Here is a 26,233-nt window from a genome sequence, read left to right on the forward strand (position 1 = left end):
GAGACGTTATAAAACAGGGGCCAACTTATGTCTGCACATGCTGTGCCAGGGCGCTCTTCTCAAATCAAGTAAAATCATGTGATCGTGAGCGCTATCAGAAGAATCCAACAGTTGCTTCAGTTTGCCTGACTGGAAACTATGTTCACGTCTGCTCCGACTGCCCTGATCAATGTGCCTTGGAGAACAGGAAAACAGAGTGGATCTGTCACTGCTGCCATAACACACTATTGAGAGGTCTGATGCCAGACATTGCTTTAGCCAATAAACTTCAGTTTGCTCCCATTCCTCCAGAACTCTGCGATTTGAATGTTCTTGAAAGACACGTTATTGCAAAGTACATTCCTTTTGCTAAGATTGTTACACTACCGAAAGGCCAGCAAAGAGCTATTAAAGGTGCCGTGATTTCTGTTGCATCAGAAGTAGAAACAACAGTGAATTCTTTACCCAGACCAAGAAGTGAATCACAACTGCTTACAGTTAAACTCAAAAGACGTCTGTGTTACCAAGGTCACTATCAGTTTCAGACTTTGAACATGCAAAAGGTTTTGTCTGCTTTAAGAAAGCTAAAAAACATACATTCAGAATATAAAGATATCTTCATTAATGCAGAACTCTCTGAAGAAGAAATGTTTAATGAGCATGAAGAGTGTGCAAATGACATCAATGCTTCTGAAGAAGAAATGTTTAATGAGCATGAAGAGTGTGCAAATGACATCAATGCTCCTGATGAGGAAATGGATATTGAGAACAGTAGACAAAGTGAGAACACTGAAGAACAGAGCAATGATAATGAACACAATGATGCAAATTATGACAGCGCAGAAGAGCAATCGAGAGGCCTTGCCTTGGACACATGTCTTCAGCCCCCAGATCTCGGCCAGCAGCTGTTGTCTTATGATGATGGGATATTTTGCATTGCCCCAGCAGAGAGAAACACTCCTGTAAACACTTTCAAAATTCCTAAACTTGAGTCTATGGCGTTTCCAGTGCAGTTTCCAGATGGCACGAACACATTTGATGAGCCTGGTAGAGCAAAACATGTTTCCCCCAGCAGATACTTTAACTCTAGACTATTCTCTATTGACAATCGTTGTGCGAAGGATACCAACTATATCTTCTTTGCGCAGTTTGTAACTGAAATAAACATGGCTACATCAAGTATGTCTATCCAACTACGAAAAGGAAAACCCATGACCCGTGATGGACGCAGAATAAACTGTTCAATGCTGCAGGACAAACAGGAGTTAGAAAAGCTTATAATAAATAAGGAAGCCACACGATTCATGCAACCATTAAGAGGGACTCCAGCATACTGGGAGAAATCTCTCCGTGATTTGTTTGCTATGCTAAGACAGCTGGGCACTCCTACATTTTTCTGTACGTTTAGTGCTGCTGAGATGAGATGGCCTGATGTGATTAATGCTATTAAAGCACAACAAGGTGAAACTGTGAACTTTGCTGAATTAGACTGGTCCGAAAAATGTGAAATCCTCAGAAGTAACCCTGTGACAGCTATGAGAATTTTTGAAAAGCGAGTTGAAGCCTTGATGAGAGATTTGATCAATTCACCTGCTCGACCTATCGGTGAGGTAATTGACTTTTTTTACAGAGTAGAGTTCCAGCTACGTGGCTCTCCGCACATTCACTGCTTATTTTGGGTTAAAGATGCTCCAGAGTTTGAAAAAGATCAAGATCAGGATGTGTGTGATTTCATTGATAAATACATTTCATGCAAATTACCAAACCCAGACAAAGACCCAGAACTACATAAAATTGTAAGTGAAGTACAGATGCACAGTCGTAACCACTCAAAATCCTGTAGAAAAAACAAGAAGCACTGCCGGTTTGGATTTCCTAAACCACCCATTAAAAGAACCATGATATCACGCCCCAGGCCTCCTCCTGCAGATCAGTCTGATGAAGGTAATGAAGCAGAGGAAAGAAATTATGCCAGTTTCGCAAAAGAACAGCTACAGAAGGTGTGGGATCTACTGAATGACTCAACTCAGAGTTTTGATACCATTACACAGCTTCTTCATAAAGCAAACATGACTTATGAAGAGTACGAGAAACATATTGATACTATTTCTACATCAAGTTCAATATTCATGGAGAGACGACCACAGGACTGCTGGGTTAATGGCTATAATCCAATGTTGTTAAGAGCCTGGGATGCAAACATGGACATACAGTTCATTCTGAACCCCTACAGCTGCATCATGTATATTGTCTCGTACATTTCAAAAGCTGAGCATGAGATGAGTGATTACCTTAAGAAAGTGATAAAAGACTCGAGCCATGATAACCTGTCTGAGCGTGAGTGCATGAAGCAGGTCATGAATGCCTATTCAAAGAACAGAGAAGTCAGTGCTCAGGAGGCAGTCGCTCGCACATGCAGTCTGAAATTAAAATCATCATCACGTGCTGTCATATTCATACCTACTGATGACAACGCTGTAAAGATGAGTTTACCGATGAGCTGCTTGCAGACCATGGATGATGACATAGAGAATGTGTGGATGACAGGATTGCCAGAAAAGTACAAAGCCAGACCTAACAGACCTGAATTTGAGAACATGTGCATGGCTGAATTTGCAAGTGAATATCGCATTGTTTATGCAGGACAGAAAAAAGGTAAAAATGTTTTGCCACTTCAAAAAAACTTGGGACACATACAGAAAAGAACGAGGGGAAAACCTGCTGTCATCAGATTTGCCCGTTTCTCACAGCAGAAAAACCCAGAAAAATTCTATGGAACTTTTCTAAAACTTTACTTGCCATATCGCTCAGATGAGCAGCTGAAGTCGGCCAGATTCCAGACATACGAATCATTTTTTGCATTTGCTTCTGTAAAACTACCAGGAACTGATGAGCTGCAGCGTGTGTGCAATATTGTAAACGAAAACCGTGAGAAATATGAAAAACATAACGAGGCTATTGAAAAGGCAATTGAGGATTTTGAACAGAATGGTCCAGTTGAAGATGCATGGACTACATTGGCTCCAGCAAATGAACTGATCCGTTTGGAGAGCATATCGGAACGTGAACCCACTGATCCTAATGATGTGAACGAGCAGGAAGATATTCCTGAATACACAGCATCTACCTCTGTCAGTAACACAGCTATGCCACTTGTGGAAGCTACCCAACAAAATCATGCACAGATTCGCAAAATGTACCAAAGCTTGAATCAAACACAAGCTTCCATATTTTATGCAGTCCGAGACTGGTGCAAAAGATGTGTCTCTGGTGAAAACCCACAACAATTTCTGTATTTTTTGAATGGAGGAGCAGGAGTTGGTAAATCACACGTTATCAAATCTATTTATGCAGAAGCAACCAAGATTTTGCGCAGGCTTCCATGCATACGAGAGCATACTGACATTTCCAAGCCAACCGTTCTTTTAACAGCATTCACAGGAACCGCAGCCTTTAACATCTCAGGAAAAACACTGCACTGTCTTCTGAAACTCCCGAGAAGCTTGAAGCCTCCATACCAAGGCCTGGGAAACAGCTTGGATGAAATCAGGGCAGACCTTTCTAATGCACACATTTTAATTATTGACGAAATATCAATGGTGTCAAAACAGTTGTTTGCCTATGTAAACTGGAGACTGCAACAGATTAAAGGAAACCAGAAACCTTTTGGTGGCTTATCTGTATTAGCTGTGGGAGATTATTATCAATTACCACCTGTGGGAAGAGCAAAACCACTCTGTGTGTATGAGGACCATGTGCTGGACTTCTGGGCAGATCATTTTCAAATGATAACTATGACACAGATCATGAGACAGAGAGATGATCTTGCATATGCTGAGCTGCTCAACAGACTGAGAGTAAAAAAGAAGCACGAGAAGCTAACTGATGCAGACAGGTGCATGTTAGAAACCGTCATAAGATCCTCCCCTGAAGATTGTCCAGCTGATGCATTGCACATCTATGCAACCAATAAAGAAGTAGACAATCACAACAGTGAAGCCATATCCTCCCGCTTTTCAAATGTCATTACCATAAATGCACATGATTACAAAAAAGATCCCAGAACAGGAGAAATGAAAAGACAAGCGGCACCATTTAAAGGAGACAATCGTGACCTTATTGACACACTACAGATTGCTATTGGTGCACGAGTGATGCTAACCAGAAATATTGATGTGGAAGATGGACTGGTTAATGGCACTTTTGGCAAGGTTGCAAAAATAACAACTCAGACCCGAGATGGATTGGTTCAATTAATTGGTCTTCATTTAGATAATGTGACTGCTGGACAAAAACATCGCAACAAAGCACCTGATGGAGATGACAACATTGTCTATATTGAGAGGTCAGAGGAACCACTGAAAAGAAAAGGAACAATTCGAAGACAATTTCCCATGAAGCTTGCTTTCGCATGTACCATCCATAAAGTGCAAGGAATGACGACTGATCGCGCTGTTGTATCTCTGAAGCACATATTCGAATCAGGCATGGCATACGTTGCACTCAGCAGAACAACATCACTCAGTGGACTGCACATTAATGACTTTGATGAAAAGAAAGTCTTCTGTAATCCAGAAATAAGTGACTCCTTGGAGAACATGCCAAAAGCCGATTTTGACAGTATTCAGCCCATCCTACATATTGTACAGAATTCCAACCTGAATTCATCTCTAAAAATCATTCATCATAACACAGAGGGACTGGAGTGTCATATGGAGGATTTAAAATGCCACCATGAGCTTCTCTTGGCTGATGTTCTGTGCCTCACTGAAACACACCTGTCAGGCTCAGCTGTTCCTGCACATCTACATCTGGATGGATACTCCATGTACAAACGCAACAGGCATGCATCCTACACAAACTATGCACATTTGGCAAACAAGAATGGTGGTGGAGTAGCCATTTATGTTAAAAACAACTTTCAAGTTTCTCCTCTGATGTATATACAGAATGTTACTGACTTGGAATATTTGGTTTTGAAGATAGAAGCCCCCAAACAAGCACTTCTCGCTGTAATCTACAGACCACCAAGTTATAATTTGGCAGAGTTTTTGGCACACCTGAACGCCCTCTTGACATCTCTGGAGATAATCGATTTGAGGCCTCTAATCGTCTGTGGCGACTTCAATGAAGATCAGCTTTCTCGTTGCAACAAACCTATTCTGAATTTGTTTGAAGATAAAGGATACACACAGCTAATCAGCACCGGGACAACAGAAAAAAACACTCTTCTAGATCCTGTGTTCATAAGCGGCGCACACTCAAGCGTCAGAGCAGGAGTTCTACAGACATATTACAGCTATCATGATCCTGTGTATTGTGTTTTAGAGTAGAAACATCAAATATATTATCACTAATCTGCATCACACATTCAACCCTGCTGTAAGATAACATCTTTATTTCAAGAAAAAAATACTAATACAAATAAATGTATACTACAAAACTGTTCACATTGTCTACTTCTTGTGTGCATGTGTGTGTGAATGTGTTACATATAGACTGTGTTTGTTTGTTTGTTAGATAAGGAATGGATGGAGAGTGAATGTCCTTTTCCATGGATCGCCACCTTGACGTGGTGGAAAGGCTTGTGTGTTCCAGTGATCCTAAGAGTGAGTAATTCTGGAGCTTTTTACTCCAGTTTGACTTACTTACGGGTGAGGTTCCAGACTAAGTGCGATCCAAATGGGCATTAACTAAATAAAATAATTTTTTAAGCATAATTACTTGATTTTGTCTTTCTTGATCCACACACACATTCAGACACACTCACTCACTTGCACACACACACACACAGACACACTCACTAACACACACACAAATTTAAATTAAGTAGTAATTAGTATTAGTGTTGCTAAGCAGTTGCTAAGGTATTTTGGGTGGTTGCTAGGGTGTTGCTAGGTGGTTGCTAGAGTATTCTGGTTGGATGCTAGGGTGTTCTGGATGGTTGCTAGGCGGTTGCTAGGGAGTTCTGGGTGGTGATTAAGAAAGAAAGTAAGAAAAAGAAATAAAGAGAAAGATTACCGGTAGTTAGAAAGAATGAAGGAAAGATTAGTAAGAAAGAAAGAAAGATAGGTTAGAAAGATAAAAAGGTTAGAAAGAAAGAAAGAAAGAAAGAAAGAAAGAAAGAAAGAAAGAAAGAACAAAAGAAAGAAAGATGGATTAGTTAGAAAGAAAGATAGATTAATTAGAAAGAAAGAAAGATGGATAAGTTAGAAAGAAAGAAAGAAAGAAAGAAAGAAAGAAAGAAAGAACAAAAGAAAGAAAGATGGATTAGTTAGAAAGAAAGATAGATTAATTAGAAAGAAAGAAAGATGGATAAGTTAGAAAGAAAGAAAGAAAGAAAGAAAGAAAGAAAGAAAGAAAGAGAAAGAAAAAGAGTAGTAAGAAAGAAAGAAAGAAAGAAAGAAAGATCAGTTAGAAAAGAATGAAGGAAAGATTAGTTAGAAAGAAAGAAAGAAAGATAGGTTAGAAAGATAAAAAGGTTAGAAAGAAAGATTAGTTAGAAAGAAAGAAAGAAAGAAAGAGAGTAGTTAGAAAGAAAGAAAGAAAGAAAGAAAGAAAGAAAGAAAGAAAGAAAGAAAGATAGATTAGTTAGAAAGAATGAAGGAAATATTAGTTAGTTAGTTAGAAAGAAAGAAAGAAAGAAAGAAAGAAAGAAAGAAAGAAAGAAAGAAAGAAAGAAAGATGGATTAGTTAGAGAGAAAGATAGATTAATTAGAGAGAAAGAAAGATGAATAAGTTAGAAAGAAAGATAGATAGATTAGAAAGAAAGAAAGAAAGAAAGAAAGAAAGAAAGATGGATTAGTTAGAAAGAAAGATAGATTAATTAGAAAGAAAGATGGATAAGTTAGAAAGAAAGATGGATTAGTTAAAAAGAGATAGATAGATAGTTTAAAGTTTAAAGTAGTTTGAAGTAGATAGATGGATGAGTTTATTTGTTTAAATGAGTCTCAATGGCTCATATAGTATATAGAACGGCAGTTTGGTTTAGTCTTCAAGGTGTTTAGATTTAAATTTTTGTCGGTTTGAATTTTTTAGAACTCCCCAATGTAAGTCAATGGGAGTTTTTGAATGAGTTTTTTCGAGTTTTGATCGTCATTTTTAGGAAAACCGTAAGTCCGATCAGTCTGAAAATAGATAGCACACTTAGTCAGAAAAGTTTGAGTGTCTGAGCCGAGTTTGGAGTATGTAGAGTTAAAGCTCTAGGAGGAGTTACATATAGACATTTTTAGTCTCAGAAGAATAATAATAATAATAATAACTAGATTAAAAAGTTCGTCGAGACAAACTTTAAGTTGGCTTGAGAAAGTTTGGACCGGAAAGTTTGAAGTTTAAAGTAGTTTGAAGATTAAAGTAGTTTGAAGTTTAATTTAGTTTAAAGTTTAAAGAAGTTTGAAATTTAATTTAGTTTAAAGTTTAAAGTAGTTTAAAGTTTAAAGTAGTTTTAAGTTTAAAGTAGTTTTAAGTTTAAAGTAGTTTTAAGTTTAAAGTAGTTGTAAGTAGTTTGAAGTTTAAAGTACTTCGACGTTTAAAGTAGTTTGAAGTTCAAAGTAGTTTAAAATTTAAATTAGTTTGAAGTTTAAAGCAGTTTAAAGTTTCAAGTAGTTTAAAGTTAAAAAGTTGCTAGGCTGTTGCTAGGGTGTTCTGGGTCGTTGCTATGTTGTTGCTAGGCAGTTGCTAGGGTATTATGGGTGGTTGCTATTGTGTTGCTAGGTGGTTGCTAGGGTATTCTGGTTGGTTGCTAGGCGGTTGCTATGGTGTTGCTAGGGTATTCTGGGTGGTTGCTAGGCGGTTGCTAGGGTGTTCTGGGTGGTTGCTATTGTGTTGCTAGGTGGTTTCTAGGGTGTTCTGGGTGGTTGCTAGGCGGTTGCTAGGGTATTTTGGGTGGTTGCTAGGCTGTTTTGGGTGGTTGCTAGGCTGTTTTGGGTGGTTGCTAGGCGGTTGCCAGGGTCTTTTGTGTGGTTGCTAGGCGGTTGCTAGGGTCTTTTGTGTGGTTGCTAGGCGGTTGCTAGGTGGTTGCTAGGGTGTTCTGGGTGGTTGCTAGGATATTTTTGGTGGTTGCTAGGGTCTTTTGGGTGGTTGCTAGGCGGTTGCTAGGGTCTTTTGGGTGGTTGCTAGGCGGTTGCTAGGGTGTTTTGGGTGGTTGCTAGGGTCTTTTGGGTGGTTGCTAGGGTATTTTGGGTGGTTACTAGGGTGTTCTGGGTGGTTGCTAGGCAGTTGCTAGGGTGTTATGGGTGGTTGCTAGGGTGTTTTGGGTGGTTGCTAAGATATTTTGGGTGGTTGCTAGGGTCTTTTGGGTGGTTGCTAGGCGGTTGCTAGGGTGTTTTGGGTGGTTGCTAGGGTGTTCTGGGTGGTTGCTAGGCTGTTTTGGGTGGTTGCTAGGGTGGTCTGGGTGGTTGCTAGGCAGTTGCTAGGGTATTTTGGGTGGTTGCTAGAGTGTTCTGGGTGGTTGTTAGGCAGTTGCTACGGTGTTCTGAGTGGTTGCTATGGTGTTGCTAGGGTGTCCTAAGGTATTTTGGGTGGTTGCTAGGGTGTTCTGGGTGGTTGCTATGGTGTTGCTAGGGTGTTCTAAGGTATTTTGGGTGGTTGCTAGGGTGTTCTGGGTGGTTGCTATGGTGTAGCTAGGGTGTTCTAAGGTATTTTGGGTGGTTGCTAGGGTGTTCTGAGTGGTTGCTATGGTGTTGCTAGGGTGTTCTAAGGTATTTTGGGTGGTTGCTAGTGTGTTCTGGGTGGTTGTTAGGCAGTTGCTACGGTTTTCTGAGTGGTTGCTATGGTGTTGCTAGGGTGTTCTAAGGTATTTTGGGTGGTTGCTAGGGTGTTCTGGGTGGTTGTTAGGCAGTTGCTAGGGTGTTCTGAGTGGTTGCTATGGTGTTGCTAGGGTGTCCTAAGGTATTTTGGGTGGTTGCTAGGGTGTTCTGAGTGGTTGCTATGGTGTTGCTATGGTGTTCTAAGGTATTTTGGGTGGTTGCTAGGGTGTTCTGGGTGGTTGCTATGGTGTTGCTAGGGTGTTCTAAGGTATTTTGGGTGGTTGCTAGGGTGTTCTGGGTGGTTGTTAGGCAGTTGCTAGGGTGTTCTGAGTGGTTGCTATGGTGTTGCTAGGGTGTTCTAAGGTATTTTGGGTGGTTGCTAGGGTGTTCTGAGTGGTTGCTATGGTGTTGCTAGGGTGTTCTAAGGTATTTTGGGTGGTTGCTAGGGTGTTCTGGGTGGTTGCTAGGCGGTTGCTAGGGTGTTCTGGGTGGTTGCTATGGTATTCAGGGCGTTTGATATGGTGTTACTAGGTGGTTGGTAGTTGTCACAGATGGTTACTATGGAGTTTTTATTTATTATTTTTTTTAGAGTTTATAAGTGTACAAGTTTTTGAGTTTAGAGTTTATAAGTTTAAATGAGTTTAGAGTTCAGAATTTATTAATTTATGAGTTTAAGAGTTCATAAGTCTATGAATTCATGAGTTTATTAGTTAATTAGTTATTAAATTTAAGTTAATTAGTTTATAAGTGTATGAGATTAGAGTTTATTAGTTTAAATGAGTTTCATTGGCTAATATATATAGAATGGCAGTTTGAATTAGTTTTCAAGGGATTTAGATTTAAATTTTTGTCGGTTGGTGAGTTTGAATTTTTTTAGAATGCCCAATGTTAAGTCAATGGGAGTTTTTCCGAGTTTTGATCGTCATTTTTAGGAAAACCGTAAGTCCGATCAGTCTGAAAATAGATAGCACACTTAGTCAGAAAAGTTTGAGTGTCTGAGCCGAGTTTGGAGTACGTAGAGTTAAAGCTCTAGGACGAGTTTCATATAGAAATTTTAGTCTCAGAATAATAATAATAATAATAATAATAATAAGTTTAAATAGGATTTCAATATGTTGGCTCTCTCAAGCCAACTTAATAAGTTTAAGTACAATATCAGTAAGTTGGCTTTCTCAAGCCAACTTAATAACACCACGTTTTAGGTGGCACCACCTTAAGAGCAAGAATTGTTAGTCTTGTTGACTCAAAAATTAGCAAGCCAATTAGCCTGTTAATGGCACCATTATAATACTAATTAAAAAAAAAACATATATGTATGTAGGCTAGTAATTTAAACATATATGATGACACTATTAACTATTAATCATTCATATATGTGTGTTTGTGTACTCCCTCTACCTGAATAAGCAGAAATAAACATGAGGTCAATTCTGAGGTAAATATTCCAGTCGGTCTCCTGCGCGCCACAAGAGTAAATACATCCGGTGCCAGCGAGGATGTAGTAATATATAATTACTATGGCATGTTAATTAATATAATTATACATTATCACTATTAATGATATATTACTGAGACATACAGTAACAACGACGAAAAATGTATATATATTTTTTTATTATTAAAAGTTGAATAAACATACACGCATTACTGAGTATACAGCGACCCCGTGTGGTAACGTTAGCCAGGGCAAGTTCCAAAATTGTTAATGTGGCTCATGAAATCTATAAATGTGCACTTCTAATCTATAAAAACAGAAGTCTCAATATTTATGGATACAAAGTTGAGCCCGGTTATGGTTATGAAATAATATACTGAAGCCTATACATTATGTGTTTACTCTTACATTTAAAAGACCACAAATCATTCCATCTTTTGTAAACATTTATTTAGTGTTTTTCTGGAATTTTTTAGAACTATAGGCTATATTATTTCACATTTAGTTATTATTTAAGTGTATTATGTAATTTTAATAAGAAGAATAAATAATTATTTTCAGGATTCTTATGCTCATGATGAACCTGGAAATCAATGTCAGGGAATAATAAAGTACATTGTGGTTTCTAGACCTACAACGTACAAAATCGGCGCAAGTCAATAGATTGTTCTAATTATGCTTAGTCCTAAATTTTTCCTCACAAAATAAAAATGATAGACAGACAGTTGAGCGGAAGTAGTCAGTTTGGTCGCCATGGCAACGGAACTCCTTTATCTTAACGTTAACAAGTTAGCTACAGAAGTCACAAATCTGACAAAGAGGTAAATCGGAGCTAACTTTTCGTAGTGAACTTACTCGTGTCTATTTAAATAATTTGTTGTCACAGAATTGTTGTTAACTGCCATTAGCGGAATGTAAGTAACTTAATTATAACGTGTTTTCACATGTGTAATAGTAACCCGCAGCATGTCTTCAGCAGTGGCTCGCGGCTCGAGGACTCCTCTCCTCCCAGACATTCATAATCCACATAAACACAGGAAAACACCAACATCCAAGTAACGTTAAGCTCTGATTATAAACTCAGAAACTTCACTGACTTGACACGTTTTGACTTCCAACGAGATGCAGACTTTTTATTTTATTAAGTTTAGGTCCTTCCGGGAATGGATGAAGGAGAATCCCATCGATCCTGCTGAAGAGAAAACACAGATCCTCACCGAGCACGAGATTGCGCAGTAAGAAGTCATGCTTTTTTCTTCTTCATCTTTTAATTTTTTTTATTCAAACAACATAGGCCTACATTTTGTACAAATACAAGTATTAAACCTTATGCATACAATACAAAATATAAAAAAGAAAAGAAAAAGAAAAGGGTGCCATGGGATAATAATATAAACATCAGAATAAAGCTGCATTCGGGTAAGTTATACAAATATCAAATAAATATTTTGTAAAGCTCACAGATTTTTAAAGTCTTCACAGCTTTCTTATTCAGATACTCTCTAATACTGTTTACATACAGCCTTACTTCAGTCAACAAACTCATAAAATTGGGTTTCTGATTGGTAAACTTGCATTTATCAATATATGTATAATTTGGTCAAAAGTATAAGTTAATTAATAAAATTAAATAATTTTTCATCTTCTTCAGGCTAATCCGTGAAACCAAAGAGTGCATTTTCCCATAAGAGAGAGACTGGGTTTGAACACTGAATATATTAATTAATAAAGTTCTGTTCCTTACACCACAGTATAACAGAAAAAGTACAATGCCAAAATAAATGCAAGGTGATTCTGTGATAATTATTTCAGAAAGTACAGTTTAAATTGATATCTTTTTTAAATTTTTTGTAAATAATGATTAGCTGGATAAAATCGGTGAATGCGTTTAAAAGATATTTCTTTACCTTATTTCTGATATGAAGTAAGAAGTCATGTGTGTTATAGAAGCCCATTTCCGCCACATACATTTTTTTTATAATAATTTATTAAATCGAAATTATGACATACTAAGTTATATTTATGAGACGAAAAGTCGAAATTATGACAATTCACAATTTCACAATTAAGACGTATTCACAATTAAGACATAAAAAAGTACTGAAAATGTAATAATTATAACATTAAATTGTCTAAATGATTACATAAAATGTCGGAACCTAACAAAGTCTTATGACATAAAAAGTCATATGACATAGAAAGTCATAATTTCGACTTAGTATGTCATTATTAGGCTATGACTTTTTGTCATAATTTTGACTTTTATTTCATAGTCATAATTATGGCTATTTATCACGTCATAACTGTATGTTCTCTCTCTCTCTCTCTCTCTCTCTCTCTCTCTCTCTCTCTCTCTCTCTCTCTCTCTCTCTCTCTCTCTCTAATTTTATAAATATCGTAATTTTTAACACCAACCAAACTTTTACATTTAGCACCAAACAACCCTTCACCCTATATTCATATATCCCAATGCAATCAGTATTATTATAACCCACACTCACAATCCTTTTAATAAAGTGTTTTTATATAACTTTTTAAACTGTTTAATGTTTGTACGTTTTAACACCTGCTCCAAACCATTCCACAACCTCACCCCACAAAACATGATGCACATACTTTTTAGAGTTGTTCTTATTTTAAGCTTTTTAAAGTTTAATTCTTCTCTCAAGCTATACCCACCCTGCAACCTTTCAAGTTTCAATAAAACATTTTTTGTAAATTTCCCTCATTTTTTGTAAACATTCATTCATGATTTCACGTTTGCTGCCTATCTCTTGAGATTCAGGAAGCCTTTGCGTCAGAATGTGTGTGTGGTGGTGCTGCGCGAGGGCTTTCACCGCTCGTTTGCGGAGCTGTTTGCGCTTCTGCAGCGCTGGAAGGAAGCGGAGGAACATCCACACAAACTACAGACAATACAACACCACCTCATCCGGGCTGAGACCGCAGAAAGAGCCGGTAATTACGGATCATTAGGTTGAGTTGTTGCTGTTTTGTAATATAGATTTCTAAATTTAATAATAAAAAATGGAAACATCTTTGCAAACATAACATATATTTGAGTGGTCATTCTGAATTTATATTTATTGTCAATATTTTGAAATGGAGCCTGTTTCTTTGATTATGTGATTTGATTGTTCAAGTTTCAAGTTTACTTTATTTATAAAGCACATTTAAATAAAACCTTGGTTGACCAAAGTGCTGTACAAGATATATCTAGATCCATTCCAAAAAATTTTAATCACAAGACATCACTAAAATCACTTTCACAAGACATTAAACGCACAAGAGTACAAATAGGTTTTTAAAAGACTTCTAAACTCAGACACTGTGGACGCTGTTTTGATGTGTAATGGCAATTTGTTCCATAGCCTGGGGCCAGCTATCGCAATGGCTCTGTCACCCCTGCATTTCAATCTGGATCTGGGTACTCGTAACAGATAATTGGTCTGTGATCTGAGCAATATGACTGGTTTGTGTTCCATAACCAACTCAGTAAGGTATTGAGGAGCGAGATTGTTTAATGCTTTATACACAAACAACAAGACTTTAAATTCAATACGATACTGAACAGGTAGCCAGTGCAGTGAAGTAGGCGTGATGTGATCCCGTTTGTGAATGCCTGTAAGCAGACGGGCAGCTGCATTTTGGACCAGTTGAAGCCGATGGATAGATGAAGCAGGTAGCCCTTGATATAGCGAATTACAGTAATCAAGCCGTGATGAAATAAAAGCATGAATTACAATCTCAAAACTATTCCTGCTTAGGAATGGTCTAACTTTCGCTAGTCTCCGGAGGTGGTAAAAACTGGAACTGACAACTGTATTAAGGCAAATAGGGCGAACAGGTGAATAGGGTAAAAATTTTAACTAGCAGATCTCACCATGAAACTTTCCCAGTTGATTACCTACATTAAGATGAGAAAATTAGGCAATATCTAATTAAATATGCGCTAATTTGCATATATATATATATATAAAAAAAACAACGAAATTTGAGTATTGGATAAAGCCAGGTTACAAATAACTTTTTATTGTGTTTACATATTAGATGGGGAAAAAATTACAAAGGGATTTATGGATATCTACTTTTGTTATCCTATGATTTTCGCCATGTTTTTTGGAATAAAATGTTACATAAATCAGGCTAGGAATAATATATCTACAAATCCCTCTGTAAATGTCTTCAGAATATAACTGGAAAGTTTGGTGTATAGGTGCTACTGAAGTGGAGATTTTGGACTTGGAGTTTGAGAGAAAAGTCATTTTGAGAAAACGGGCTTTAAAGTTTTATCATCAGCCAATGAGATTGCGTATTCAGGCCTTTTACTTTCACGATTGGTTGCTGATAAAAAGGAAATGACCATATTTGGATCTGACAGCATTGTACAGGAGAGAGAGAGCTTTCCAGTGGTGCATGTGATGTCAGGGAGCAGACAGTGATCGCAGAGCAGCATGTTGATTAAGAACGCCAACTTTTGTTGAATTTATGAGAAATCTACAGACGCAAACAGACAAAGTGTGGTAAAATAAAGACCTAAATGTGTATTTCGGACTTTTTTTCAACACAAGTCTGAAAGAAGACATGTTACTGAAGACAAATATCCAAAAATCTCAAAATTGACCAGTAAAAAACAAACAATGTTTTTGCCTGCCGTGTCTCGCCTTAATTTGTTTGTTAAATTTTAGTCCACTATCCAATATAAAACCCAGATTCTTTGCAGCAAACAAACGATATGAAGTGAGAGAACCCAAGTCAACATTGCTCAAATCACTGTTTTCGGTTGGCCCAAACAGGACTAAATGACAAGGGAGACAATAAAAACATGACATGTAACACAGAGAGTAGACGACCTGCCACACACACCGGAGCCATCTTTCTCCTGTCAAGAAGTGAAGTAACAAAACATCAAAATATCAGTTCAGTTCAGTCACTGAAATTCATTTAAAGGGGTCATATAATGCCATTTTTGTACAAGCTAATATGATTCTTTAGGGTCTAAATTAAAAGTTTGTAATATACTTTAATAAAAAATTCTCATTAGTATTGTAAGAAAACACTCATTTTACCTGGTCAAAAACAGCTCTGTTTTCAGCACGCCATTTAAGAGCATGTGTCTTTAAATGATAATGAGCTTTGCTCACCCCGCCCCTCTGTTCTGTGCGTACACCGTTTGTAACACAATAACACAATAACCATAACGCGTTGTTCATTATAAATGTGGGATTATGAATTATATTGAGAACGTCGTACATAGAAAACATGCCGTAATGTACCCTGAGTGTAAACAGCCGCATTCATCGTGAAGCGTGCAGCAAGCGATTTGCAAAGATTAATATAAAGATTAATATAAAGGTTAATAAAACGTTACACTCACTTCTTCTTCTGGAGGTGCAGCAGGAACACGAATAGTTGGTACCGATCCTTTTTTCAGGAGCAGCTTCTTAGCAAAACCAGCTTTATACTGACCTCGTTTGTAAAGCAGTCTGGTGAGAAATGATTCGCGCAAACATGAAAGCATTGACGTTGATTGTGGGGAATATTCCCTTCGAAAACAAAACTCAGCCACTGCGTCTTCAGCGGTTCGGATTTAGGAACATCAAAATGATGCTGTGTTCCTTATTACACCCAAGAACAGAACACCACAATCACTTAGACACCATTCTGCTCATAGACAGTGCTCCAGCGTATCAACAATGACGCGCGGACTATGATTGACAGCTCGCTCACGAGCGAGGGCGGGTCTGTGTTGAAACGCTGCTGTCAATCAACAATCGTGGGAGGAGCGTCTGACCGTGTGACGTCACACGGTCGAACGGCTTGATTTGAGACGGGAAAACATATAAGAAGATTTAAAAAAAAACACTGGATGGATTTTTATCATTTTATGATGGTTGTGTACAGGCACTGCCAACACACATTTCAGTACAATCAACTTGTAAAAGTGCATGTACCATTATATGACCCCTTTAATGTACAAATTAATGTGATGCATAATTTTTAAGAGGCATTTGATTTAGGGGTAATAAATTACATTAAAGGCTTATTCAATCAGATGTAGGCCTACTTTATATAGGCCTATTCTATTCTAGATATCATCTTGAGCATGCTTATATCTAAATATATATAATCAGTAAATGTACATTGGCTCTCTTCCCCTATAAAAGATGGATATTTTATGAAATCATCTGCATCTCTGTCTTTCCTGCTCTAGGACAGTATGCAGAGGAGTATGAGGACCACTTGTTTTTGGCCAGGTTTTTCACTGAGCCGGAGGACGAATGGCTGAAGCATCATTTCTTTCAGCTGGCCCTCCATTCAGCTCGCAAATTCAAAATGGACTCTGGCAAAAGAGAGGCTGAGGCCAACTTACACATGGGCCAAGTGTATTTAGAGAAGGGTAACACACAACAGTCCTTCAATATATGGCAGTCAAGTCACCTTTATTTATATAGCGCTTTTTGCAATGCAGCTTGTTTCAAAGCAGCTTTACAGTGATAACAGGAAATTAATGCAACAAAGATTGTTTTGGCTGTACAGCAGCTCTAGAAGAAAGTGATTGTCCAAAAATCATTACTTGTTAATTTAGGGGCCGTTTTTTAACTGAAAACAGAAAACTTTTAATGCTTTCTGGCTGTTCATTTACACGACAAAGGCGTTTTTAAGGCCTTAGAATGCAAACTTAAAAAAAATATTCAAAGTGCAAGTTCTATCTATTTATCTAGTTTCTTATGTCTTACTTTTGATTGTGGAGAGAAAAATTCACCCAAACAGAAGAAAAAGAGAGGAAATGCTAGGCATAAAAAAATTACTGACGATTCTCAAATGCTTTACTGATGAACTGTAGCAATGCTGTGCATGTGTATTGCAGGTCAGCTTGAGCCGGCACGAGAGCATTATGAGGCCTTTTACCACCTGACCATGGGCCGGGCATGGCAGGACACCAGCGGGCGCAAGCATCACTCACGCGCATGTGAGGAGCTCCAGAGGGTGTATACACTGCTGGCACAGACACTGCTTCAGGACCAACACTATGCAGACACCATTAAAATGTTCAACAAGGCCTATGAGATGGCTAAAGAGTGTATGCACACCCACTTCACTCCTCCTTCTGAATGTTCATAATTAGTGATTCCTTATAAAATTAGAATGACGTGTTTTATATCAAAAGTTTGGCCAGTTGTGCAGTCCAGAATAACGTTGGGGCAGCAGCAATAATTTCCACTTCAACCAACAATACAGTCACTTCAGAACTCCAGCAATAAAAGCACATGTCCCTTAAAGCACAGTTGACTCACTCACACCCTTTGTTTCGATTCCTGCTGACTTCTAGCGGGAGACCGAGGATCAGAAGGAGAGGCAGCCTATCGACTGGGCCTGGCCTATCAGAGCGCAGGAGACCAGAAGACTGCTAAACAGGTCTGTATAGACTACAGCACTCACAAACTCTGTTTGTTCATTCTGAATTATTTGATCTTTGAGGTTTTTGTTGCTTGTGTCAGATTTTTAGCGTGTGTATTGAGATCTCCACAGCACTTGAAAATACAGACAGCCTGGGAAGAGCATATGAAGCCATTGCCAAATCTCTGGAGAGGTAGATGCACACACTTTCATATATAGTCGTATATACACAGTCGCACAATGCAAGTACTGTATACATAGAATGGGATTAAATTTGCAGTGGATAAAAGTCGAATGCAGAAATGTAAATGGTATAATGTGAAACTTCCTAAATGAGGAATGTGATAGAGCAGACAATTAGATATGTGGACTTTTGTGATTATATTTCATGACCGGGCCTCATTTACACTGCAGGTCTTGATGCCCAATTCCGATTAGTTGACTAACCAGCTTACATCTTCTTTTAAAAGTAACTCAACTCTGATATCTGCATTTACACTATACAACAACCCAAGGTAGATGCACCGACCCGGAAAAGCTTAGGCTGAAAAGGAAGTAAAAATGGCATGATTTGCAATGGATGTAGATAAAATGATAATACAAGCTTTTGCTTTCCGCACCATCTTTAAAGGTCAGCAAAACATTGGGTTGAGACTTTGTCCTCCAGTGTGTTTTTCGCCACCGTTGCTTTTTCAATGATGTACGACTCGCATTGACAGAGGAATATCCGAGCTTATGCTGAGTACACACCAAAAGATTTTTTACATCTTATAAGATTTTCAAAATGTGATAGACCACAAACATGAGGACAAAAATCCTATAAAAGTTTTGCTCCTATAGTGTGTGGTGTGCCATGATGTGACAAAGACAGCACACCACATACAAACAGATTTTCAACCAGAGTCTCGACTGTGAACACAGGAAATCTTGCGAGACTCCAGATTAAGCATTTGTCCTCGGAGTTCCCCCCACACATCAGGATTTCTGATCGTAAATATTAAACATGTTGATTATTTACAATTCGCGATCGGGGCGGCTCCGACGTTCTTCCGAGCAGGTTCGGACACTCTTAACACACCTCACACCAAGGGAAAATCTGATAAGATAATCTGTTGAACCATCAAGATAATCGGGACATAGCTAGGATTGTCGGAAGGGGGGAAATCGGCCCAAAATCAGCCCGTTATCTTTTGGTTTGTACCCATCATTACATGCCAGACGCATGTGTCCGATTCATATCAGATTTAGTTCCACATATGAATGAAAATCTGAATTGTGTCACTTGAACCATGTAATGAAAAACCGGCCTTCCAACGTGTCCTAAATACACGCAACACCGCGACGCGCGATAAAATGTATCTTTTCCATGTTAATCAGAATTTTTGTCGTAACCAGCCGCGACGGCAACACGCGACGATTCTATTTTAGAAATGATTTCTATTTCTGCGACATCGCGGAGAACAGAAAGTATGATAATCTCAGGTAGGCTACTGTTTATATGCTTTATTTAATGTTAAAAGCGTCTGTGTGAGTTTTAATATAATTTTTTGTGTCTTTTATAGCCGTACTGAAAGCAACAATTCACCTCTGATCTTCAAAATAAATAAAAGTTAACAAGAACGTTCAAACTGTCAACTCATTGTTAACAGACAAGTGTATTCTGACAACGATTGTTTCAGTAACTCAGTATTTATTTTTAATAGTGTTAAAATGATGTAATATTCATGAATTTGATTATGTACTTCTCCATTTTGTTGAGAGTGCCTCGTCCAGACACGCATGTAGTTAGGTGTTATATCCAGATTCACTGGTGCATGCCCCAGTCAACATCTTATCCAAAATAATGTCCATCATATTATATTTAATTAAATAAATATTATTAACTACTAATTTTTGCCTTTGCAACTAATAGTTTTTTTGCCTGATTTAACTGGCCAGTGAATTGTTCTGGTAGTGCTGTTTTTATTTTATTTTTTTATTCATAACAGTCTTAACATTCTCTAAACTATAAGTGCAATTGTCACAACTATTTGCTTGAACATCGCAATGTCTATTTGCACGCTGTTGTTGTTTCGTTCAAACTTTATGGACCATGGCAAGCAGACTTTGGATAAAAAAAGGAGAACTAAAACGAGAATCAATATCAGCGCGGTGTTTTCGAGATGCCTAGAGCTCCCATAGACAGTAACGTTATATAAACGAGAGCTCCACGTCCGAGACTTCGACCGCTTCTACATGTACTTTATTAAACAGGTGAGCACATTTACATAAAACTAATCAATGTTATATAGTTCAACAATGATAAAATGTTAGAATATGATCTGTATGTTATTCTAATGTTGATCTAGCTTACTGCTAGTCTCATACAGACAAACTAACACATAAATTTCAACACATTCAAATTCAGTTTAGTGTGCTAGTGTAATGTTAGACTAAGTGAAACAGCGCTGCGTTACCTCACAAGTTTAATTTGTCTAATAAACTGACCTGTGAGTTGTAATTCTGCACTCGCGTGTAGTTCGGTAGAATGAAATGTCCTTATTCCTTTTATATCCGAGGGACTTGCGTCGCGTGTGGAGCTAATAGCTGTCTCTTAGCAATCCCGAACTGCTTCATATCACAGTCATGATAAAAGCATCGATGTATTCAGTCATCCATAAATATTATTAGATCGGTCGGCTTGACGTTGACGACAAGATCCATAATTCTTAGCAAATGTTGCGTCATCAAACTACGCCTTTGTTATTGCAAAGAGGCTAGCGACGAAAAATTCCATACTGTACGTTTAAGAAGAGAGGAGAAGGTTTTGAAAAGCATGTGAGAATCAGAGGAATTGTTCATTTTGTTGTGGTAGTAAGTCATTTTAGCAGTAGAGACATTAGCAGAGAAGGAACAGAGGAGGGATTGAAAGCAGAATTTAGAATGAGAAAGTGCCTATGCTTTTGACTGCTAGTATATATAAGGAATGGACTTTAGCCAGAAGGTGGCAGTATAACAGTGATAAACAGTGATAAACCTGTATGTAACTGCATGGTGAATGTAAATACGTGGGTTTAATTGATTGACTTGTTAGTCACTGGTATTTAGTCAATTAAAAACGGTTAATGGTACTTGGACCCTAATAATTGCTGCTTGCAGCTATATGTTCTTGCTTGCTGAATGTATATATCTACAAATCTACAATGACTAATCGGCCCCCTTTTCTTTCTATGACTTAAGTGTGTTTGTATGTTCCAGTGAAGGCAAACTAACAGAAGCAACAGAATATTTGGAGAAGTTTGCTGAGATTTCTCTAAACAGCAAACAGGACAGAAACCTTGAGAAAGCCTGCATGTGTCTAGGAACCATCCTCAACTCTAGAGTAAGACAGAAACTTGTCCTGATAACTTCAACTAAGAATTTTGCAATTGCTTAAATCTACATATGAGTTAAGAAGTCATAAACACTGCTCTAAAACCTAGTTAGCTGCCTATCTAGACAGATGTACAGGGCCTTTGTGCACATTAGAAGTGTTTGTAGTGTGTCGAGATCTTAGTATTCTTATAACAAGTGTGTGTCTGTGCTTATTTGTTTACATAGAAGCAATATGATGGAGCTTGTGTACATTTTGAACGTGCATATAAGATTGCATGTAATCTGGCATCAGTGCCCAGGCTGCAGAAGGCTCAGGTGTGTGCGGGCAGTGCCCGTGCACTCGGCATGATGCAGATGTATCACATGATCATGGAGAATCCTGGACGCCAGAACATCCGGAAAATCATCAGCTGGAAGGAGAGAAGAGAGGATAACTTCAGTGCTGCTTCATCATGTGAGTGGACGGTCAACTGAACGGTTCAGCTGAATTCTTTGCCATATTGGAGGTTTCTGAATTGCTTTCGTGTGTCAGATAATGCACAAACTCACACTCTTCTTTTCTTAACAGAGAGCAAGAATTGACGACGGTGAGCAGTGGACAGACAAGATGGAGGGGAAATGTTTATTTGAAGGCTGAATAAAGAATTGTTATCTGTTTTCAATCTGTCTTTTAAAGAAGTACACTTCAAGAGACTTTTAAAAATAGTATTTATTACTGAAAAAATATAATTATAATCATAATTACTTCTATTGTTTGTGGGTAAAGTGTACTGACGAATGTACTGACGACAATCATTTATGGTAAACTAAAATATACTTTAAAGTCATTTCTGTTGAAACGTGTATGTGTCACACTGTAAAGAAATGACGGAGATGATTCAGTAGCAAGTACAAAGATTAAAGAGAGCAGGTGGGAGACGATGAGAGTGGTGAAGGATAATGTCCAGGGATGAAAAGCACTTGTCAGCACAGGGACGCTGAGGACAGCCCAGACCTCCAATGAAGAATGAAGGTGATGGTGGTGATGAAACTGTAACCGGGAACCAGGAAGTAGGTAGCGCGGGTGACTGAAGTGCTGGACGGCGACGAACACACAGGCACTGGCGACAGGCGGGAACACACGGGAAACAGGCAGGAACACACGGGAACATCCAACAACGCTCTGACAAAGACAAGGTGACAACAGAGAGACTAAATAGGGTGCGCTGATCAGCTGGTGAGCTGATCAGCAGCCGTGATCAGCGGCTCCGCCCACACGCACATACACTCAACAACAAGACGAGAGAGGAGACAGCGAATATATAAACCGTGGCAGTACCCCTCCCCCTAGGAGGACTTACCCATTGATTGTAATCATCAATAAGGGAGTGATCCAGAATGTCCCTAGCAGGAACCCAACTTCTCTCCTCCAGACCATAACCCTCCCAGTCCACCAGGTACTGGAAACCGCGTCCCCTCCGTCTCGAGTCCAGAATACGATTGACCGAATACGTAGGTTCCCCGTCTACGAGTCGCGGCGGTGGGAGAACCAGGGCCGGCGGATTAAGGTGAGAACGAAAAACAGGCTTCAATTTGGAGACATGAAAGGCTGGGTGAATTCTCCTGTACGCCGGAGGAAGTTTGAGGCGGACTGTCACCGGACTAATGATCTTGGTGACAGTGAACGGGCTGATGAATTTGGGAGCTGGCTTATTAGACACGGAGCGGAGCAGAATGTTCTTGGTAGAAAGCCACACTTTTTGACCCACGACGTATACGGGAGGCCTTGACCGGTGGCGATCGGCCTTAGCCTTAGTGCGCTCCCCCACCTGGAGCAGAGTCTCATGGGCTCTGGTCCATGTGCGGTGGCACCTCTGGACGAAGGCGTGAGCGGAGGGGACCGCGACTTCGGAATCCAGACTCGGAAAAATACACTCAAACGGAGAGAGGCCCGTGGATGACACTGGTAACGAGTTATGTGCATACTCAACTATAGAAAGTTGTTGGCTCCAGGATGAAGGATTCTTGGACACCAAACATTGCAACACTCTCTCCAAATATTGGTTGGCTCGCTCAGCCTGACCATTGCTCTGAGGATGGTAACTCGAAGACAGACTGACTTTAGCCCCTAGTAATCTACAGAACTCTTTCCAGAATTTGAACACAAATTGGGACCCCCTGTCGGAGACCACGTCCATCGGGAGGCCATGTGAACGAAAGACGTGGTCTACAACAGTCACCGCTGTCTCCCTGGCTGAAGGTAATTTGGGCAAGGGGATGAAATGTGCCGCCCTCGAGAACCGGTCCACTACGGTTAAAACAACCGTCATGCCACTAGAGGGCGGGAGGGCGGTGACAAAATCTAGCGCTATGTGGGACCAGGGTCTCGAATGGACAGACAGCGGATGGAGTAACCCATCAGGAAGTCGGTTAGACGTCTTACCAATGGCACAAACTGAGCAAGCCAAAACAAAACTGCGAATGTCGCGAGCCATTAATGGCCACCAGAATCGTTGCCTTACTAAACAGCTAGTCCGGTTTACTCCTGGATGACAAGCAATGTTGGAGCAATGACCCCATCGAATGACTTCGGACCGTAACTCCTCCGGTACAAACAATCAACTCGGTGGGCAACCGGGTGGAGGCGTTACCCCTTCTAAGGCCGACCTGACCTTCGATTCGACCTCCCATGTGAGTGTGGAGATAACTATCTTCTCGGGCAAAATGCACTCGGGAGTAACCGGGCGTTCGGATGGATCAAAAATGCGAGATAAGGAATCGGGTTTGATGTTCTTGGACCCGGGGCGGTACGAGAGAGAAAAGTCAAAACGTCCGAAAAAAAGTGCCCATCGAGCCTGCCTGGAGTTGAGTCTTTTAGCAGATCTAATATATTCAAGGTTCTTATGATCGGTCCAAACGATAAAAGGTACCCCCGACCCTTCTAACCAATGACGCCACTCCTCCAATGCTAACTTGATGGCCAACAACTCTCTGTCACCAATGTCATAATTACGTTCGGCAGGTGATAAACGGTGGGACAAAAACGCGCAAGGGTGCATCTTGTCGTCTGAGGAAGAACGTTGGGATAGAACTGCACCTACCCCCACCTCTGATGCGTCTCCACCACGAACTGACATGAGGAATCAGGGGCGACTAAGATGGGAGCCGAAACAATGCGACTTTTGAGGTTGGAGAATACAGCCTCGGCTGTATCGGACCACCTGAACGTCGTTCTGGGGGAGGTCAAGGCAGTCAGAGGTGTGGCTAGTTGGCTGAAGTTGCGATTGAACCGCCGATAAAAGTTGGCGAACCCCAGAAACCTCTGTAGGGCCTTACGGGAATCTGGACTTGGCCAATCTACCACAGCCTTAACCTTGTCAGGATCCATATGCACTCCCTCAGAAGAGACGATGTAACCTAGGAAAGGAACAGACTGTGCATGAAAAGCGCATTTCTCCGCCTTGACAAAAAGCCCATTCTCTAGCAACCTCTGAAGCACTCATCTGACGTGTTGAACGTGTTCCTGGAGAGACGAAGAAAAAATCAATATGTCATCCAGGTAGACATATATGAACTGATCTACCATGCCTCTCAACACATCATTGACGAGTGCTTGGAAAACCGCTGGGGAGTTGGATAGCCCGAACGGCATAACCAAGTATTCAAAATGGCCCCTTGGGGTGTTGAACGCAGTTTTCCACTCATCCCCCTTCCTGATGCGAACCAAATGTTAGGCGTTACGTAAATCCAATTTTGTGAAGACGGATGCTCCCTGCAACCTCTCGAAAGCTGAAGACATCAGCGGCAAAGGATAAGTATTCTTTACCGTGATGTTGTTCAGCTCTCAGTAATCAATACAAGGTCGCAGAGAACCATCCTTCTTCCCCTCAAAAAAGAACCCCGCCCCCGCTGGAGAAGAGGAAGGGCGGATGAATCCGGAGGCTAGAGAATCAGAAATATATTTCTCCATGGCCTCCCTTTCCGGAACAGAAAGTGAGTAAAGTTTGCCCCTAGGCGGAGACTTACCTGGGCGTAAATCTATAGCACAGTCATAGGGATGATGCGGAGGGAGAGAAGCAGCACGGGACTTACTGAACACTTCCTTCAGGTCGAGGTACTCTGAGGGCACGTTAGATAAATTCACCGCCTCCTTCTGAAAAACAGAACAAGACACAGACGAACAGGCAGACACAAGACATGACATTGAGTGCTCCAAGACGAAACAGAATTGTGTCCCCAGTCAACCCTTGGGCTATGCTGGGCCAGCCAGGGGTGACCGAGGACGATGGGAGCCAGGGGTGAGTCCAGGAGCAGAAATTAAATTTGTTCTGTGTGATTGCCAGATGTGATGAGTGTCAGAGGATTGGTGGTAGGAGTGATGGCTGAGTGTTCCTGACCGTTGAGTGCACTGACAGAAATGCTGTCCTTAAGTGGAGTGATGGGTATTCTGAGTGTCTGAGCCAGTGACAAGTCCATAAAGTTACCTTCTGCCCCTGAATCCAGAAGTGCTTGACAGATGTGGGATCGGGCTGCCCACAGCAGTCTTACCGGGAGGGGAGTAGAGGATGAGGTCTTATCCACGAAGATCCCTCCCGACAGTAGCCTCCTGTTTACTGCCGGGCCCGGTCTTTTACTGGACAGTTGTTCAGGAAGTGTCCAGCTCCGCCACAGTAGAGGCAAAGACCCCGGGATCTTTGTCTCTCTCTCTCCTCCCGGGAAAGCCGAGCTCGACCCACCTGCATGGGCTCGGGATCGAAGACAGGGCTGACCGCATCACTGCCGCTGTCCTGAGAGCATTCGACGCTCCCGGGATGAGGAACCATCCTGGATCGTTGTTCCAGACGGCTAAGGCGAGTGTCCACCCTCAAAGCCAGCTCAATCAGTCCGTTGAGTTTACCGGGCAGGTCCAGGGTAAAAATCTCCTTCTGGATGCGGTCAGCCAGCCCATGCAGGAACATGTCCCACTGCGCTTCCTCGTTCCAGTGGCCCTCGGCGGCCAAGGTTCGGAAGTCGATAGAGTAAAGTAATCAGAGACAGAGCGATTACCTTGACGGAGATCGGCGAGTTGGCGAGCTGCCTCCCTTCCTGCCACCGCCCGGTCGAAAATGCGTCTCATTTCCTCCGAGAGTGCCTGGAACGAGGAACAGCAGAGATGTTGGTTTTCCCACACCGCCAATCAATCTGTCTTCAATCTTTCTCATAATAACAATGACTGCAATGAAATTAAGACCATTTTACCAATCGCACTGAGACATTTAAAATGATACCAAACATAGAAGGAAAAACAATAGATTCACAAGATACATCATATATGTGATATATAGACAATCTCAGTGAACTT

The 26,233-nt window shown here is 40.2% G+C and overlaps 1 protein-coding gene across 2 annotated transcripts; it reads left to right on the forward strand.

The window, feature by feature from the left end:
* Nucleotides 1-11,122: 11,122 nt before the first annotated feature.
* Nucleotides 11,123-21,606, forward strand: ttc29 (tetratricopeptide repeat domain 29; the record flags this gene model as incomplete). 2 transcript variants are annotated; one of them, XM_084386224.1, is made up of 10 exons in its annotated part: nt 11,123-11,216; nt 11,313-11,396; nt 12,941-13,116; nt 16,373-16,558; nt 17,030-17,242; nt 17,492-17,577; nt 17,661-17,752; nt 20,797-20,920; nt 21,139-21,367; nt 21,482-21,606. In XM_084386224.1, coding segments are annotated over 10 exons (1,281 nt in total). In that variant the 3' UTR covers nt 21,484-21,606. The 2 variants fall into 2 exon arrangements, with proteins under 2 accessions (XP_084242350.1, XP_084242351.1); XM_084386225.1 differs by having other exon boundaries at nt 11,128-11,216; nt 12,947-13,116.
* Nucleotides 21,607-26,233: the final 4,627 nt, after the last annotated feature.

The sequence above is a fragment of the Rutilus rutilus genome (assembly GCF_951802725.1).
Source record: "Rutilus rutilus genome assembly, chromosome: 17".
Classification (NCBI taxonomy): Eukaryota; Metazoa; Chordata; class Actinopteri; order Cypriniformes; family Leuciscidae; genus Rutilus; species Rutilus rutilus.